This window comes from Dasypus novemcinctus, chromosome 9 (genome assembly GCF_030445035.2).
Source record: "Dasypus novemcinctus isolate mDasNov1 chromosome 9, mDasNov1.1.hap2, whole genome shotgun sequence".
In the NCBI taxonomy this organism is placed as follows: Eukaryota; Metazoa; Chordata; class Mammalia; order Cingulata; family Dasypodidae; genus Dasypus; species Dasypus novemcinctus.
The window spans coordinates 100,584,297-100,603,894 of NC_080681.1; the positions used below are offsets into that span (position 1 = coordinate 100,584,297).

Consider the following 19,598-nt stretch of genomic DNA (forward strand, 5'->3'; position numbering starts at 1 on the left):
CATACTTAATGGTAGAACACTGAAAGCTGTTTTCCTCCTAAGATCAGGAACAAGATAATGATGCCTGTTGTGACCAGTGTTTTCCAACATTTTACTGGAAGTAGCAAGAGCAATCAGGCAAGAGAAAGAAAAAAAAGGCATCGAAATTGAAACAGCGGAAGTCAAATAACCCCTATTTCCAGATTATATGATTGATCTTATATTTAGAAAATCCCAAAGAATTCGTGAGACACTGCTAGAAGTAATAAACAAGTTCAGCAAAGCTGCGGATACAAGATAACCAGAAATTAGCTTTCTGTACACACCAGTAATGAACAATCTGAAAACTAAACCAAGAAAATTCTATTTACAACAGAATCTAAAGGAATAAAACACTGAGGAATAAGGAAGAGAAAGACACTTGTGCACTGAAAACTAAAACATTGATGAAATAAATTAAAGAAGACTTAAACAAATGGAAAGAAATCCCATGTTCATAGATTAGAAAGCTTAATCTTGTTAAAATGTCAATACTACCCAAAGCAATCTACAAATTCAATACAATCACTATCAAAATTCCAGCTGCTTTCTTTGTAGAAATGGAAAAGCTGATCCTCAAATTCATATGAATTGCAGGGGGCCCCAAATAGCCAAAACAATCTTGAAAAAGTAGAAGAAAGTTGGAGGATTCACACTTCCTGATTTCAAAAGTTAAATAAGTCTACATTAATTAAAAGGATAATTAAAATGGACTTCATCAAAAGTGAAAACTTTGTGCATCAAAGGACATTATCAAGAAAGTGTGAAAAGACAATCTACAGAATGGGGGGAAATATTTGGAAACCATATATATGATAAAGGTTTAATATCCAGAATATATAAAGAACACTTACAACTCAACAGCAAAAAGGTAAACAACCCAATTTTTGAAAACGGACTAAAATTTTGAACAGATATTCTTCCAAAGTAGATATTCAAATGGCCAATAACTCTGTGAAAAGATGCACAACATCATTAGTCATTAGATCAATTAGAGAAGTTCAAATTAAAACTACAATGCGAAACCACTTCATAGCCACGATGGCTATTATTTTAAAAACCAAAAATGACAAGTGTTAGCAAGGATGCACAGAAATAGGAATGCTTGTATATCATTGGTGGGAAAGTAAAATGATGCAGCCACTGTGGAAAACAGTTTGGCAGTTCCTCAGAAAACTAATCACAGCATTACCATATGACCTAGCAATTCCATTTCCTAGGTATCTAACCTAAAGAATTGAAAGCAGGGACTCAGAAAGATATTTGTACACCAACGTTATTTGCAGCATTATTCACAAGAGCCAAAAGGTGGAAGCAACCCAAGTGTTGATCAGCAGATGAATAGGTAAACAAAATATGATTTATGCATACAGAGGAATATTATTCAGCCATAAAAAAGAAGTGAAGTACTTTTGCATACTACAACATGGATGGAACTTGAAGACATCATGTTGATGTCATAGAGACAGAAATCAGAACAGTGGTTACCAGGGGTGGAGGAAATGGGGAATTATTGCTACATGAACATGAGTTTTGCTTTGGGGTGATGAAAATAGTCTGGAAATAGATAGTGGTGAGAGTTAAAATGGTTAAAATGAGTTTTATGTATCTGTATTTTACTACAACTAAAAATAAATACATTATTTTTTTTAAAAAGTCTAAAGCATGGATTTTTCTTTGGCCTGAGTATTTTGAAAGAATATGATAATTGCTAGGCTAGGGTTTATTCAAAATTGACCACTAATAATGCCCATGTGACCCCTGAAAGCCAACTGCATTTCTCTAGTAATAGTATTCTCAATAAGGGACCTAGGGAGAAAGTCGTTTTCCCATTTTATAGGTTTGAAAATGGGTACCAAGAGGACAGTGACTTGTCCTTGGATAAGACAGCCATTTGGCAGCAAAGCCACCCCTGGGTCCTATGGGCATTTCTGGAACTCCATTCCTCTGCAGACCCTCCCTAGGTAGGTTCAGCTTACGTTTCAGCTCCAGCCCGTCCACCTCCATTTTGCTGCGCAGCCTCAGCTGCCCACTTGGATTCTTGGTGGCCCCAAGGAACTCGTAGAGCAGGTTCTTCTCAGCTGGCCATGCAGGCTTCTTGGCTGGCAGGGCCACGGACATGGTGCCCACTGGGTCACTGCATCCCTCCTCACCACAGCTGTCCTTTCGGCTCTGTGGCCACTGACTAAGGAAGAGGCTCTCTCGAGCCCTGATCAGCTCCTTGGTGCCAAGGTTCCGTTCTATAGCAGGAGAAAACTGAATCAGTGCCCCAGAAGGCCAAGTGCTGGATGTGAGGAACTTCCTCGGGACTAAGTACTGAAGCTTCCACAGCACACACTGGAGGCTCAGACCACTCTGGGGAACTCCTCCCTGCTCCCAACCCAGTCGCCTCCTCCCTCAGTCCTTTCTTGCTCACTTTACTTTTCCCTTTTCATGCATGTAAACATCCATCCATCTTTTCCTACTTTCCTTCCTTCTTTCTTCATTCATTCATTCCACCCCCTCATCCTTCCATCTACTTTCTTCCTTCCATTCAAACTTCCTTCCGATCATGTTTTTTCATCCTTTCCCCCTTCCTTCCTCCCTTCCCTTCCCTCCCCTTTCCTTCCTACCTCCTTACCTCCATCCCTCCTTTCCTCCCTTCTTTTCTTTCCTCCCTTTCTTCCTTCCAACCCTTCACAGTGTCAGGCCCATGGTGGATAATGGGTATGCAAAGATGACTGGGCACAGGTCATGTCTTAAAGGAGCTCTGGCTTCATGGGGAGACACGTTTCTCTAGGACACACAGTCTGAGCCCTCGTCATGGGCTCCACTCTTGTTCTGTTGCTCACAGGCAATTCAGCCCTTGTTCATCGGTGCCGGGCCCTGACCTGAGTGCTGGGGACACTGTGATGAGTCAGAGCCAGACTCTGCCCAGTAGGGGCTCAAACAAGAGGAAGAGAGAGACATGCCCAGAAATAGCTCTGAAACAAGGCAGATGGGGATCATGAGGTGATGGGGGACAGCCTGGGAGAAGAGGGAGGTTGAGACCGCTTCTGTCTGAGAGGGTCAGAAAAGCTTTCAGGAGGAAGCAGGGTGTCAGCAAGGCCTTGGGTCTAGGAGTGGTGGGGGGGGTGGGGGTGGGAGAGGCTTGTCAGGCATGGGCAAACTGGGCAAAGGCACGGGAGCATGAAAGAGTCACTGGCTACGGCTGGAGAAGCGGGGAGAAATGGTTGGCGCCAGATTCAGGTCTCTGTCCCAACAGGCCAAGACCTCCCCCTAGTGTGAGGATATTGTGGGGCCCTCCCCAGCAGTGGGTTTCCATAATATTTTATTAGCAATGAAACTCTTTCCTCAAACAAATTTAAGTGTGGGTAAAATAAGATATATAATTACAAAACTATTTAATTATTTAAGTAAATAATAATCATTCTCTAACATTTCTATAACTATATAATTATTTATACCATTGTTAAGGCATTGCTCTGATTGAAGCCTGGAGGAGGGTCTTGTCCTCCCAGCCTCTTCCCTCCTTTCCCAGCTTCGGGACGCTTGAAAGCCTTGGTGGAACTGGCTGGGAAACCTGGCTGTGCCCCTGGATGGCCGTGCACCGCCCTGGACACGCGGTTGGCCCCTAGGAGGACGATGTTAGCAGCCTCATCGGGGAGCTGTGCTGGTGTCACTGTGGGCAGTGAACCTGACCCCGCCAGCTCCTGACTCCGCCCTGGCTCACACCTGAGGGGCCGAGCCTGGATGGTGGGAGGAGATGGAGGCCAGGGAGGCTGGGCCTGCCTCCCAGCATCAAACCAGCAAAGGAAGGAGCTGCTCTAGCCTGAGCCAGCTTAAAAGAAAATGACATTTTTACCAAAATGTCTCCCCAGAGTCTCTTCCAAGAGTTCCTCTGGTTGCTGAGTTTAGCCCCCAGCCAGTGTGCTGAAATAATGATACCCAGGAACCATGGCCATTTCCCCAGAGGCCCACAGCCCCGGAGAGATTCTCTCACACACTTACCTGCCTTAAACTTGCTTGCCTGCTCACTCATCTACAAAGCACCCTCTTCCAAAATCTGCATACAAAGACGCACATGTATTTCCTTTGATACACCTGTGCACAACTGCACACACATACCAGACACATGCACAGACACAGACACACTCAGGTGCACCCGTACTTGCAGTCTTCCCTAACAAGTGCACTCACACCTGAAGAGTTCCCTGTCACACATACTTGTACACATCTGCACACACAAATGGTGGGGAGGGTGGGGGGACAGGGCAGCCTCAAACTCAGCAGCCCAATCCAAGAGAGGCACCCACATATCCCTCCTGGGAAAGGTGGTGGAGAAAGCCTTCTCCCTCTAGGCAGGGTTCAATCCTCTCAAAACCACAGCTCATCCCCAAGGAAGCTTCTGGCTCTTAGAGACCTGCCCAGGACCCAGAGCCTGGCTCCCTGTCCACATCCCCAATTCCTCAACCCTCCTACACTGCTCCCAAATACAGTCTGTTCTCTTGCATAACCTTGCTCCTATTTTCTTGGGGAAACTATTTTGGGTCCTCTGCATTCAGGCATCTCCCAGTTATCCATCCAGACCTGCAGTGGGGATGATTTTCTTTGGGTAAATGGGAATGAGCTCCCTTCCTGCTGACCGTAGGCAGATACTGCTGCGTTCAGCCTGCCTTCTCTGAACCACCCAGTTTGATTGGCTGGATCAGAACAGTCACAAAATGCAGAGTAAGGTGGGGGAATTTGGGAAGTGGCTGAATTTCCTGGGAAGGATATGGGTACCCCAATTAGGGGGTGGGATGCACTTTTCCAAGCCCTGAAGTATGAGGGAACAAATCCCAGGGCCAACAGCCTGAATGGCACCTGTTGAATTTAGCCATCCATCTCCCTGCCCAGACACACTGAGGACCAGGCCTCATTGCCAAAACAGGTGCCTTCATGGGGCCCTAGTGGAAGCCAAATGGCCCCAGCTGCCAAGAAACTCTCTCTGCTATGCTTCCCAAAGTCCCCATGCTGTAGTTTCACCCTAGAACCAGCTGGGGTAAACACATCCTTCAGTGTGCTCTGGATACCTGGTGGATTTTAAAAACTGAGCAGTTAACAAATGATGCTTATTCTTCTTCTCAAAGCATGGTGGAATCTGGGCCTCCGTGTATGGCTATACAAGCTGTGCCCTGTACATGGGCATCCAACAAGGAGGCACAGGGGGCCTGTGTCCTTCTCCTAATTTGAACAGAGATGCATGCTGCACTTGCTGTAGCCCTGATTAACTGCCTGGTGAGGACCTCCTCTTTGCAGGCCTCCTCTCTATCCCTGCTCCCAGCCCACTTACCCACCAAGTGGTGCCCCTCTATGGTGGGGTCAGTTTCAGGCTTGGAGCAGATCTTGGCAAACACAGGGAGCTGCCTTTTCTGAGCAGGGAGCTCAGGGATATTGTTGGACAGTGCAGGAGGAGGTGGGGGCGGCAGCAGCAGGAACGGGCCCAGCCCCGCTGGCTCCCTGGGTCCAGGGCCGCTGAACATGCTGTGCTGCAGGAAGTCTTTGATGACCCTCGTCTCCTCCAGCACCATCTTGTTGTCGGGGGCCTTGGACGTTTCGGTGGACTTCAGTGGGAACTGGGCCAGGAGCTTGCTGATCTCGGAGTTAGAGGTGCCCAGGCTGCGGCTCCTGTCCTCTGACCCCTTGATACCTTTGATCTTGGCAGCACGCAGGATGCCTGTGACTGTAGACATGGCAGAATCACAGTCCTGCCGGCTGCCAATAACGGCCACAGCCACCTTCTGCTCCAGAAGCTTGTCACCGGTAATGACGGTGGCTCCCGGGAGTTCACTGCTGCCTGCCACCAGGGGAGGTCCAAGAATGCAGGGAGCTGGCTCTCTGGTCCCCTCAGTGAAGCTGCTGGGTGCCTTCAGTTCACCCGAGCTCTCTTTGACCAGGATGAGGTTCTCCTTGGTGAGACTCAAGAACTCCTGCTCCACCAACAGGGAGATCTCATCTTTGCCAGTGCTGAGCTCTGGAGCTCTGCAAACAGGTCAGAAAGAAAGATGGTGTTAGTGCCAGCTCGCCAAAGGGTGGCTCCACAGGTCCCAGCCCCAGGGAAGGCAGATGGATGCAGGACCTGATGGAAACCATTGCCCAGCAATGCTTCCTCAAGAGAGAAGATGTTTGAGCAAGTAGTGGACTTGCAAAAGGTTTCTACATCCCTGCACATGGGGTGTGGTACAAAGAGTGCAGTTCTGGGAATCAGGATACCTGCTCCTCTCCCAATACTACTTCATGCTTTGAGTCGAGGCAAGTCACAGCCTCAACAAACCTTGATTTCAGTCCATCCTGCCTGTCGTGCCGAGAACCTGAAGCAATAAAAGACTTGGGTGGTCCATGGGGGAATTTGCACAGCAGCAAAGGAGTCAGGCGTGAGCCAGCAGCTCTAAGCACACAGTGCAGAGGGCAGGCACTGAGGCCTGGGGGGCCCAGGGAGCACAGGGCAGACTCCCCAACTCCTCGCTGCAGAACGGTGGTGTGAGAGGCGAGGCTCCTGGGCGGGCAGCCCGAGTTCCCGCTCTGGCTCGGTCACTTTCCAGCTGGGTGACCCTGCACAGGAGCCTCAGCATCTCGGTAGCCCATTCCCTTCACGTGATTAACAGGAATAGTGCAGAGCCTACCTCATGACATGTTGTGAAGGTGCCAAGTACCTCGGACAGCGCCAGTCACAGAGTAAGGGTGATGGCGGGTGTCAGCTCTAATTTCTATCTCTCTGTCACCCTGGCTGCGCCCTGGACCCTTGTTTCCCAGCATGGCCTCATGCATACCAGCGTCCACCTGGTTGGCACAGCCCCCTGACCAGATTGCGGCCTCTGGACTAGGCCCTACTTCCCGAATGGCACCAGTTGTTTGCCATCCAGTTGGTTGCTTCCTGCACTGATTTGCAAGATTCAAATCTTGGACCTAAACATTGGCATCTGATACCTACACTTCAGACCCCTGGACCCCCAACTGGACACTTGATGGCTGGCGCCGGCCTGATGGGACCTGATGGACTCATGGACTCTGGGATACAGTTTGCTGGCTCCTCTCTGGGGGGGCTGGGACGATAGGGGTGACAACCCTGACAGCCTGGCTCATGCCCCAGCCTAACCTACCAGCAGCCTTGGCAAGGGGGTACTGTCCTCCCTGGCAATCTCAGAGCCATGGACACCCAGCTTAGGGCCATTGGTCCTGCCTACCTGATGGGCTCCTAGGAGGGGTAGATGAGATGGCCTACACGGAGTAGTCTGGAACCCATGAGTGCCCAGGGTGAAAAGGGTAAGAAGAGGCAGAAGGAAGTGAAGAGAGCACCAAGAGTGGAGCTCAGCTGCCGCAGCTTAGTCTCTGCAGCTGGTGACAGAGCCGGGGCCAGGCTCAGGCCAGGGAAGGGGCGGGTGGGCCTAGTGCACAGACATTCCTGCTCTGACGACCTGCTTGGAGGGCGTGGTAAGTCCTAGAAATAGTGAATGTGCAATGCCCTGAGCAAGAAGCACGCCTCTTGGTAATGTTCTCTGCGCATGAACGCATGCACACACATGCACAATATACACACACGTGTCTTTTGCACACACGTTTTTGTCCAGAAACATGCCGGCACACAATGACTCATATGCTGACTTACATAGAACCAGGAGAATAGTCACTGCCTCTGACAATCAAACAGAATGGGCACAGGCTATAGTCCTCGAGGCTTCCTCCGTGCCAGGCATTAACCCTTTAGTAGCTGGATCCTAATGAGGCCCAGGGGACACTAGAACAGGGTCTGGATCACCAGGGCACTTTGAGGAGCTTGGGAAGAGCTACATGTCAAAGCTATGGGAGGGTGTCAATATTCTAACAACCAAATGTACCTCCTGTACCTCTAGGATGACACAATTAAAGTCAGGGAATGATGCCAGGGAAAAGCAGACTCTAGCCAGACAGACCTTGATTTGAATTGGGCCGGACACAACTGCATATTGTCAGCCCTTGCAGTCTCATGGTTGCCCCCATGAAATGGACACAAGAGCCCCCACCTCCTAGAGCTCTAGGTGTAGAGCTCAGCACAGTGGCCCACCCACAGGAAACACTAGCGCCCATTAGCCAGTGTGGCTGGGTCCTGGCAAGTTCCCAGGGCCCTCGAGGCTGTGTGGGACAAGGTCCACCCCTGCTTTGATCCTCTTGCCTTCCATTCTCTCTTCTCTTCCTCATCCCTGTCCTCTCTCTCTCCTGCCTTTGGCCTTTCTGCTGTGCCCTGGGAGCAATCACATTAAAGAGGTTGCCAATCTAAGTCTTACGTTTTAGGTCTCCCTCCTCTTCCTCATCTCCCTCCACTTCATCATTGTCCTCAAAGGGAACAGGTGAGTCTTAAGGCACAGAAAACAGACATTTATAGGACCAGTTTTTGCCTTCCCACCCCCTCACCCACAGAAACACAAACAAAAAACTTGCAAAAGCTATATACCAATAGCTTTTCTGAGTCAGAACCACTACAGTTATGGTACTTTAAAAAAATTGTGATCATGGCATTGTGGTTATATTTTTTAAAAAAAGAATCTCTTAGAGATCCATACTGAAGTGTTTACAGAAAAAATTATGCCTGGGATTTGCTTTAGGATGAATGCAGCAGGGGGAGGGGAAATGAGGAGGGTAGTAGATGACAAGGGGTTGGCCATAAGCTGGGTGAGTGGTGCATGGGAATTCACCACGTCCTAGTCACTCGATGTCTGTCCATGCTTGGTTTCTTTCTTTTTTTTTTTTTTTAATAAAAATGCTATACACAAAAAACATTCACCACTGAACCCTATAAAGTACCAGTCTTAAGGGGCAATCAAAGCAGCTTCTAAGACCTGCAGGGCCCTGAGGCCCCTATACCCCAAAATACCCATGTGGTAGATACCTCTCACCATCCAGAGGATGTTCCTGCCCCTCTCCCACCTGTACTCAGCCTGGCAGAGGGACTCCCTGGAGCTTGGGTCATCAGCGCTGTGTGTGGATCCTGGCTCTGCCCCCTCAGTAGCTGCCTTCTAATCCATCACATGGGCATAACAGCTGCCTCACACGGTTATATGGTGAGGATTATATGAGATAAATTGTGCAGAGTCCTCAGCACAAGCCTGGCAGAGTAATTCACAGTGTAATTATTATAATGTTATTATCAGTGATTAGACCTTAGCTGCAATGAACCCAAATATGCCTTGCCATAATGTTCACTCCCTGGCACCAGCGCTGCCCCCCAGAGCAACAAGGAATACTTCTGCACTCCCACCTTGCAGCGCTTTTTGTGTCAGAGCAGACACTGGTGTCGCAACTGTCTACTCCTCTCCTTTTGGAACTCACCTGTGCTTTGGGCTGGTTCTCAAGGGACGTGGTTTCCAGACCTTTCCCATCCTATCCTGTTCCTCTGGACATACCATGGAAGTCAATGGGGCTCCAACAAGAGCTGTCCTTCCCAGAGGGGTGACACAATGCCAGGAATGGGGAGCCCTTCCCTGGCTGTGGACCTTACATGGGCCCCAGAGCACCACTCCCCAGAGGGCCAGCCTCCTTAAACCCCCATTCCACTGGCCTCTGCCATGAACCCAAGTGTCCATGACCAGCCTCACATTTAATCCTCTCCACACCTCTGGGCAAAGGACAGTGTCCTCCCCACTTGAGGGATGAGAATAGTGACCCCCAAAGAGGTTCCGGGCCTTGTCAGGACAACGTGCAGAGGCTGGTGTGGGGATACAGATTTGCCCAGCTGCCTTCACTAACTTTTCCCCATGCCCAGGTCTCCCTCCCGGGAATGGTGTCCAGCTGGGTCTCCCTACTGTACGGCCTGGGCTGGTTTCCCAGTTGGAACGCCATGGCAGATATTGTTGGTCTCGCCCCGTTGCTCCAGCCTGTGGATGGAGAAGCATCACAGCAGCTTGATCCTATCATCCGTGGCATTAGCTGTCCCTGACAGCTCGTGTCAGCCGCATGTCTGATGAGCACGTCTCCAGGGTCTTCTGCCAATTTACGGATGAAATGTTGAACAGGAGAGAGTCTGGGGCATAGTGTTGGGGACACTGTGAGAAACCCTTCTCCCAGCCCGACAGGAATCTGGGATCAACACTTTGGGAATCAATCAAGCCAGCTACTATCATCCGGTCTCCATCTCCATCTTCGTGAAAGCCTTCGTCAAATACCTCATGGCAAGCAAGATTCACCATATCTAGGATTCTCCGATCAAGGCTTTCCCCTGCCCTGTTCCCTCCACCCCAAGGAAACGGGATCTATAAGTTCGTCTTTGTTCTAGAAAACTTCATGCCCTCAGAACTGGGATATTCTCAGAACTCAGATCAAACCATTGTTCTATTTAATACCCTCCCTTAGTCTCTCATTCCACATAAGATAAAAACCAAATTCTGTGCCATGACCCATGGGCTCGCCACAAACTGACCAAGCCTCTGTGCCCTGAGGTCCTTTCTCTTGTTCAGCATGTTCTGGTCACACTGGACTTTTGTCTATTCTTTGAGGCCAAGTTCATTCCAGTCCAAGGGCCTTTGCATTTCTTGTTCCTTCTGCCGGGAATGTTTTCCCCCAGACCTTGCCATGCCTGGCTCCTTACCATCCAGGCCTCAATTCAAGTTTCATTTTCTCAATGAATGGGCAGCTTTTGCTGCCCATTTGTTAAAGTGCCCTCCACCAACTGGCCACTCTCTACTCCATTTTCTACTTCATTTTCTTCATAGTATTTTTCACTCTCTTATTGTCTTTTTTTTTTAATTTGTCTACTCCCCACAACAGCATATACTCATTGTGGGCATGGCTCAGCTTTTGTTCACCACACTGGCCTCAGGGCCCAGAATAGTGCTGGACACATAACTCCAGCTCAATAGGTAGTTGTTGCATAAGAGAATGAACTAGCTTGGTAGCCTTTGCCATCTCCATCCCTTGGATCTCCTGGCTGCCCTGCTGCCTAGTCTTGCTTCTCTTCCAGGCAAGGTTTGCTTAATTCCCCATATCCTCCATATCTGGCCTTGGTTCCAGTTTCTGGCCTCCCATCTCCTGTCTCATCTCTGCCCTGGAGGCCCTGTGAGCTGATCACATGACACTCGTCCTCCTGTGGGCCCGCTGCTAAGACCTCCCACTTCTGCAGGCAGCCCTAACTAGGCAGCCCTGCCAGAGCATACACCCCCACTGAGCCATTGTCACCCCACACAAAGATTTGAAGGCACCCCACAACGTTGCCGGGGTTCCACATTGAGCCTGCTTGCCTGTGTTTTCTGGATTCTACCTTTTCATCTCTCTTCCTGAGAAGTTTTGCCAGGCTTGGCAGCTCTCCCATATTATTTGCTTTCTCCTTCAGATTGGTGAAAACCAGAAAATCTATCACGAATTCTATCACAGTGAATCATTTAGGGAGGTAAACCCAGGTCCCAGGCTGCTGACAAAGGAAGCAAGTCGGAATTGGTTCCATGGCCTCAGCCACTGCCACCTCTGCTGTGCCCACCTCCAGGAATGATAGGTGTCTGATACGGCTCTATACGCAGAGGCTGTGCATTATTTCTGCATTTGCGGTATACAGAGTCGTATAAAAATAAAGGCTATTGACTGGCTGGCACCCCTTCCCAGAATAATGACTAAGCAAGCATGCTGTTAGCTCCCCGACAACAGTTCTGTGTACATGATAACACAGAGCAAAGATGAAAACTGCTATTCATCTGAGCCAAACAACAGAAAAATGCAAGCAGAAAATTGTTAGTGCTGGAGGAAGACACCAAAACAAATATTTCCTTCCAGCTATGGCGTTTGAGACCGACGGCAAGCACAGTATACCCAGGCCCAGTGCCCAGGCAATGTGGCTGACAGGGAAGTGAGGGATGGGAAGGGCTTCAGAGTGAGGCGTGGACCTGGGCTTGAACTGTGGCCCATCGGCAGACTGACCTGCGAGCTTTGGGTGCTCTTCTGGCTTCATTCATGTCTGTGTGGGTGGAGCAGCACAGCAGAGTGACCAAGAGCTTGGGCCCTAGAGTGAGGCAGAACTGGATTCAAACCCCCACTGTCTTAAGGGTGGCCAGACCTTGAGCACACTGCCCATCACACCTAAGCCTCAGATCCTATTGCGTAAAACAGAGTAAGGGCTCTCTTTACCGAGTGTTAAAGGACATGTCAAGCTCTTTACATACAAAACTCTCATCTTGACCTATAATAGCCCCAGTGGGTAGTGTGGTGGGCTGATTACAGGAATGGCCCCCATTTTATCACACTTTCCTGTATTCATGCCCTTTGGTAGTTCCCTCCAATCTTGATTCTGGGCTTGACCATGTGACTTGCTTTTTCCAATGTGACAGTAGCAAATGTAATGCAAATAAACTTGAAAAGTGATCGGGCATTAGGGCTTAATTGCTTGTTTCTCTTGGAACCTGCCACCTCCATGTGAACAAACTAAGGCTAGCCTGCTGGAGGGTGAGACATTAGTAGAGGAAAGCTCCAGTGTGCCTCCCTCTTTAGTCAGCAAGCTCCCAGCTGATGGCAGACATGGGTGAGCACAAGCCAAGTCTGGCCAAGCCCAGCCCAGACCAGAGGAGCCGTCCAGCTGAGCCCAGCCTAAGTCACTGGACTATAGAAATAGGAGGTAATAGTTGTAGTTTTGAGTCCCTAAGTTTTGGGATGGCTGGTTATATAGCAAGAGTTAACTGACACAGATGGATAAAATTGTCTCAATTCTAAAAATGAAAAAGTCAAGGCATGGAGGGGTTAAGTAATTTTCCCAAGGTCACAGAATTAAGATGGAGCAAAGCAGGTGAGCCCAGGAGATCTTGCCCAAATGTCATTCTCTTCATCACTAGGCTATACTGCTCTGAAAACCAAGAGTGAAATGCTGTGAGAATATCCAAAATAAGAGGTGAAGAAAGACCTCTTTAAGGAAGTGTCATTTAAGTTGGGGCCTTAAGGTGAAAAATGCATGGAAGAGCTTTCGAGATACAGGGAACAGCATGTGCAAAGGTCATGGGGTGGGAAAGGGCTTGGTGCTGTTGGTGGGACTGATGCTCACGTAAGCGGAGCACACAGATGGATGGGGTGTGGAATCACCTGACGCAAGGTTAGAGATGAAAGCAGGCATCAGACCATGCCAGGCCTTGAAGGCCAAGCTAAGAAATTTTATTCCAAAGACAGAAGGGAGCCATTGGAGAGAATGAAGCAGGGAAGTCACAGGCTTGGATCACCTGGATGGTGAGTATTTCTCCCAGAGAACAATCCAGAGGAGTTCTGGGAGGGAGCTGAGGCTGAGCCAATATCTGTGATGTGTCTACCAGGTACCAGGTATTATGCATGGGCACTTGTCCCTAAAGCAGCCAAGAGGGACAGGAAGCATCTTTCTTCCCGTTTTAGAAAGAGGAAACCGAGGCTCAGAAAGGTTCAAAACACTTAGGTTCACACTAGAAAGTAAGCATTGGAGTAGCATCAGAGCCCAGATCCACATGGCTCCAAAGCCTCCACTCTTACCCTATAGTCCCCAAAAGAGTAGATGTGGGAGCAAGAGCAGGGGCTTTGCAGTCAGGGGCCCTGGATTCAGACCCCAGCTCTGCCTTTCTGATGGGCTCAGAGATAACCTTCCACAATTCAATTCCCTTCTTTGAACCTGAGCTGAGGGAGGCCAGGGAGCCAGATGGGAACCAGGAGGACGAGGCAGCAGGAGACAGAATGAGGTGGGCAGGCGGAGGTGGGGGGAGAAGGGTAAGGAGGGAGTCACCAAAGGGTCTCCTTGTGGAGGCAGAGAGGGGCTTTGGTGTCCGGTCTCTCTTGGGCTGAGGTTGACAGACATTTCTGGGTCTTTCTAAGTACTTGGAAAGCAAGGCCCCATCTTCTGTTCCCCTGGTGAATATGCCAAAGCACTCAGGGCGGCCTGTGCCCACTGTGGAGCAGGGGGGTGCAGCCATCTCTGTCACAGCTACCTAGTGTCTTCCCCCATCTTCCCTGTATGCTAGACCCAGGATTCACTGAGCTGCTCTAGTCTTCCTTAGGCACACACCACAGCCATGCACATGCACACTTCAGTCATGCACACACACATATACAAACCAGTCATGCACACACATACACACCACAGCCATTCATGCACACCACAGTCAACACACATACATACACCACCACCATGCACACACATATACACATACCAAACCATACACACACACACATGTAGACACACTACAGCCATACATACACATACACAGTCATGTATGCACACCACAGCCATGCACACATACATACACTACAGCCACACACACAAATCACAGTCATGCACACACATATACACACACCGCGGCCATGCACGTACATGTATACGCAGACAACAGCCATGCACCCACACATTTCAGTCATGCACATGCACATACACAAACCACAGTCATGCACACACATACACACACACCACAATCATGCAAACAAACCAGAGCCATGCATGTACACTACAGCCATGCACACATGCACACACCCACATACATACTCCACCACAGCCACGAACACACACATACACATAGCAACACACCCACACACCCACCACAGCCAAATACACACACCATAGCCATGAATATATACACGCACATACACACACACCTGCACACCAATCATAGCCATAAGCACACACACAGCAGTCATTCACTCAAACCACAGCCTTGTGCAAAACTAGCAGGAAGGAAAGGAACCAGGGAAGGAAGGTGGATTCCACTCCTCTCACAACCCAAGGAGCCTTGTCCAAGTTCTTTCAGTTTGGGGGTGGAAGGGCTGGTGAGCGAAGCTGTGGTTTCAGTTGCCATCCCAGTGACTGGACTCCTGTGTCCCAAAGATCCCTGCAAACCTTCAGAGCTCTATATGCTGAGTCCTTTCTGGTGGAGGTGGGGTGGGGTGGGGAGTAGGAACCGTGGGAAGAGGGCCTTGGGAAAGGTTTGACCTCCCCACTTCTCACCCCTCCTCTACCACTCACCAGGCTGTTGTGAGGATTAAGTGAGATGAGGAAAGCGAAAGCACTTGGTAAATTGTAAGGAGCTCTATGCAAATGTTAGCTGCTCTTGACTGAAGATGGGGGTGTGGGAGAGCCAAGTTCAGCTGCAGCTTCTGAGCCACACTGACCTCAATTCACATCCCAGATCTGGGCTTATGAATGATGTCAACTTGGCAAAGTCACTGAAACCTCGGTTTCTTCATCAGCACAATGGGGGTGGTGAATCTACCGGGGTTAGAGGAGACGACACTGTGAAATTGCCCAGCTCTTTGAATGCCAGACCTGGATTTCATGTTCATCTCATTTCTTAGTGTAGTCCTTCCGACACATAGTAGATGCAATTATAAAAATGCCCCTGGCCTACACTTAGAGCTCAAGAAGTGGTAGGCTCCTCCCTTCCACGCCACCTTCTCAAAGCTGGTCCCACTCTTCCTTTTTAAACCTGCCTCCATCACCTTTGACCCCCAGACCTGAGAGCCTTCTGAACATCTGCAGAAGAATCACCTGCGGAGCTTATTTCACATGCAGATCCCTGAGCTCCCTTGGAGAAGGATGATTCAGTTCATTGAGAATGGTGCCCAGGTATCTGGATTTTGAGCAAATTTCCCTGTGCCCACCCAGTGGTTTTGATGCAAATGGTGTACTTGGAGACCCCCGGCCAGGTGCAAATTTCTCTTTAGATGCTTTCCAGCTCCTCCCTGCCTATCAGTCAGGGAGGTGGGGGAGCCCGAGAAGGCAGGACTGGCACATACAAGTGAGACACCTGGACAGGACCCCGTCCCTGTCCCTGAGGCAGGGAAAGGAGGAGCTAGCAAACAGGGAGCAGCCCTGAGTTGGGACAGGGGCTAGGAGGGGTGAGGAGGATGAGGGATTCAGTGAGCTGGGGAACGAGACAGGAAATACTGGGGAATAACTACAGCAATAAAGGAGCTTCGGCTGGGAGCTGCAGAGTGATTCTTATTGTTCAAATTATCTTTAAAACTTTTCATTTGAATCTGTTTAATAAGGGAAGGCTTACCCTAAGGAAGAGGTATTTTTTTTAATGTGACTTGGGAGCTGAATTGGAAAGAATGTTGCAACAAAGATATTAAAAAGGGGATTAAACGAAACCACTGGTGGCCCATCTCTGCAGGCTCCCACAACCTGCGACAGAGCTCCCGAAACCATAAAATTAAATTAAAAAGGGGGACACGGGAAGTGGGACGTTAATCATGATTCATCTTCCCTTCACTTCTTGTGGCTCCTGGTGATAAGCAGACACCAAAGGGCTATTCAGGAAAGAGCTCAGGCTCTAAGCTCCACCAGGCTTCTATCTCCCTTTTGCCCCTTCCAAGCTGGGTGATCCTGGGCAAGTTGCCTAGCCTCTCTGAGCCTCAGTTTCTTCATCTGCAAAATGGGAGTAGTATCAACCATCTACTGTGAAGGGCCTCTAAGACAAGGAAATAAAATAGAAAATTAAAATATAGAAACTGGCAAATATCAAATACTCAAGAAAATTGCAGTTCCTTTCTCGGTAGGCTAAGGCAGAAGGAGAAATAAAGCTGCAGTGTTTTGGCAGTTCTGTCCCTATGTCCCTCACTGCCTCTTCTGACCCCTTACTTGGATCCCTGCCACCTCTGGGCCTCACCCTCCTTGAGGTGACATTTTTATGGCTCATCTGTTTACTCATTGCCTCATTCATTCACACATACTGCAGAGCCACCAAGTGCCAGGAACTGGGCTGGCAGCTGGGGAGACAAAGATGAGTAAGACACAGGCTTTGCCCTTAAGGGACCCATGCTCAAGTGGGGGAGAAGAATTGTTGCCACAAGGCAGAGGCCACCAACAGCCAGGTGACCGCCTCATCAGAAAGCTCATGCTGGAGCTGCAGTGACAGTTCTGCCCTGGGTGCGTGCCCTCCCCTCTGACCAATGACTAGAGCCAGAGCTGATGCTAACTAACTCTTCCATTCCATCTCCCTCACATAAACACCCATACGAGGTGGTCCTCATTGCTGGGGAATGCTTATCTCTCCTGATGATTTTGTCTTCTTTTATTAGATAGTATGAATTATGGAAACCAACTGTTAGGTTCCCCATTTTTTGCTCTGGTTACCAAGAAGCTCAAAGTGAAATCTTCCTCAGTTGTGTAAGCTCCCTTAGCCTAGGTTTTCTGGAATATGAGTCTCCTCTCCTCAAATCATTCTTGATTACTTAATGCCTGTCATTTTATCTTTAATAACAACAATGATGATGATGGCGACGATGATGATGCTAAACACGAAGTCCTTATTTATGCCAGGTGCTGTGTAAACTTACATACATTATTTCATTAACCACTATAATATCCCTTTAAGGGAGTCACTATGATTTTTTTCCATTTTTCAGACAATAAATTGAGGCACAGAAAATTTGAGGGACTTGGTTACATAGGTGCAATTCTAATTCACCCACCTCCTTATTTTATTGTATCTGAGCCTTCTTAAATCCCTTAGGAAGGAGATGGGATATAATTGTTTTTATTTAAATTAAAAAGAGGAACCCAAGAGGAACGGGGAAGAAAAAATGTTGAATGGGATGAGAAGTGAAAAATTCACAGGATAACACACTTACCCTAGATCTTCAAGGAGGGATAGGGGTTTGAAACACAGACAAATGGGGGCAAGGCATTCCTTGTAGTGAGATAACCTGAGCAAAGACAAAGAGGTGGTTCCCTGCTGATAACTCAACTTGGTTTACAGAAAGCATGAAGTAGAGCTTTCTATAAATGAGCATCTAGATACAGGTGGGGTCTACTACAGAGACCCTTAAAGACCAGGCCAAGGGATTCAGAGGACAATGGGGAGCCATGGGAGATATTTGAGCAGTGCTGCTGATGTACTTCCAGGAGGTGAAGCTGGAAGGAGTAAAAAAAGGTGCCCTGGAAGGCAGAAGGGATGAGGTCTGTAGAGGAGGGAAGGGTCAGGATGACCCTGAGCCTCTGTCTGCCAACACTTAAATCAGTAACAACGCAAAAACTAAATCATATCACAGTTTAAAGAAATACGGTTTGTCTTGGGGCAAAGTCCTGTCTGCTACAGACCTCTCTGAAACTTACAAAACAATTCATCTACTTCCAGTACACAAATGGACAAAGGATAAACATTTTCATTAATACGGACAAATTGGGAGGGAAACATGAGTCACGGGTCCTCTACAGATCAGTAAACCTGCAGAGCATCCTCCATTGGATTTTAGTCTTAGAGTCATTCTTAAGAATATGGTTTCTTCTCCTTGGTGCCTTATGGGAACCCACATTTCCACAGGCTTGCCCAATGGTCATTTTCTTGGTTCCACCCTCATTAAGCATCTGGGTGTTGACCAAGATCCAGACCTCTCCCTCCAAGATTGTTGGGGTGATTGCCACACTTTACCCCCTAGTAGAGTGATGTGAAGACAAATTTCCCCTACCTTTGGCATACATGTTCAACCCTCTTAAAGCAATGAGTTGAACACCTGGCCTTCCCTAAGCTTTGTCATATAGGCTCAACCCTCTCAGAGCAACGAGTTGACCACCTGGCCTTCCCTAATTCAGAGGGGGAAGGTCCACCCCTCCCAGACCTGTGGGGTGCTGACCTTAACAGTCCTAATCTTTGGTGAATGTACCCCATCCTCCCTGTACTCTGGAGCAGCAAAATTCTCCCAGAACATCAGGCAGGAACATCCACCCTCTTCAACTGCTGGGGCAAACTTACCCTCTCTGTACACATGGGTGGGGTTCCTCTCTTGGCCCAAAGTGATGTTTTAATTCCAGATCTCAGCTTCCACGGTTTTCCTTCTGAAGTCATTTCCCCTTCAATTTCTCCTTTCCATATCCCTTTTATTCCAGGCTCACAGTGGTTTTGTTCATACATCTCTCTCAAAAAGTCTGTTGGTTTAGCATGCAGGAAGCAGGGGTTCAAGCCATCAGACAGTAAGACTTTCCACAAGTCTTTCTGAAATAACTGCATCTTCAATCCTGATTTACAAGTTCCAAGTTTAGTTAAGCCCTCCAATGGGGCACTTTCATCTGGAGCTTAATTTCCAGAGGCTTGAAATTTCCAAAATCAGTTTCTGTTTTCTTTGGGTCCAACAGTTCATTCCTCAGTATCTCTCTCTCTCTTCTAGCATTTTGCTATAAGCTACAAGCAGAAGTCAAGCTGCATTCTCCAGGTTTACTTTGGAAATTCTGCCTTCCATAAAACACCAAGAGTTAATCTTGCTAATTTCTCTGCAACTTTAAAACATGGATTGCCTTTCTTCCAGTTTTCAATAATAGTTTCATCATTTACTTCTAAGCATCATAAAAAGTCTCTTTAGCATCCATATTTTTATCAACAGTCTCTTGAAAACACTGTAGGTCTTTTCTTCCAAACAGCTCTCAATTCCTAAAAAAATACCCCTTACCCATTTATAAAACCATTCCAGCATTTTGGTAATTGCAAAAGCATTTCCCCATTCCTCGGTACTAAATTCTGTATTAGTCAGCCAAAGGGGTGCTGATGCAAAATACCAGAAATTGGTTGGTTTTTATAAAGGGTATTTATTTGGGGTAGGAGCTTACAGATACCAGGCCATAAAGCATAAGTTATTTCCCTCACCAAAGTCTGTGTTTTATGTGTTGGAGC

At 48.3% G+C, this 19,598-nt stretch overlaps 1 protein-coding gene across 2 annotated transcripts in view; it reads right to left on the reverse strand.

Moving 5' to 3' along the window:
- Nucleotides 1–19,598, reverse strand: part of C9H1orf94 (chromosome 9 C1orf94 homolog) — a 46,872-nt gene that overhangs the window by 19,939 nt on the left and 7,335 nt on the right. For both annotated transcript variants that reach the window (XM_058304821.2, XM_004460488.3), the window contains 2 exons: nt 5,333–6,021; nt 1,998–2,258 (listed from right to left, as the gene is read on the reverse strand). In XM_058304821.2, the coding sequence (XP_058160804.1) occupies nt 1,998–2,258; nt 5,333–6,021 (950 nt within the window). The remainder of the gene's footprint in view (nt 1–1,997; nt 2,259–5,332; nt 6,022–19,598) is intronic.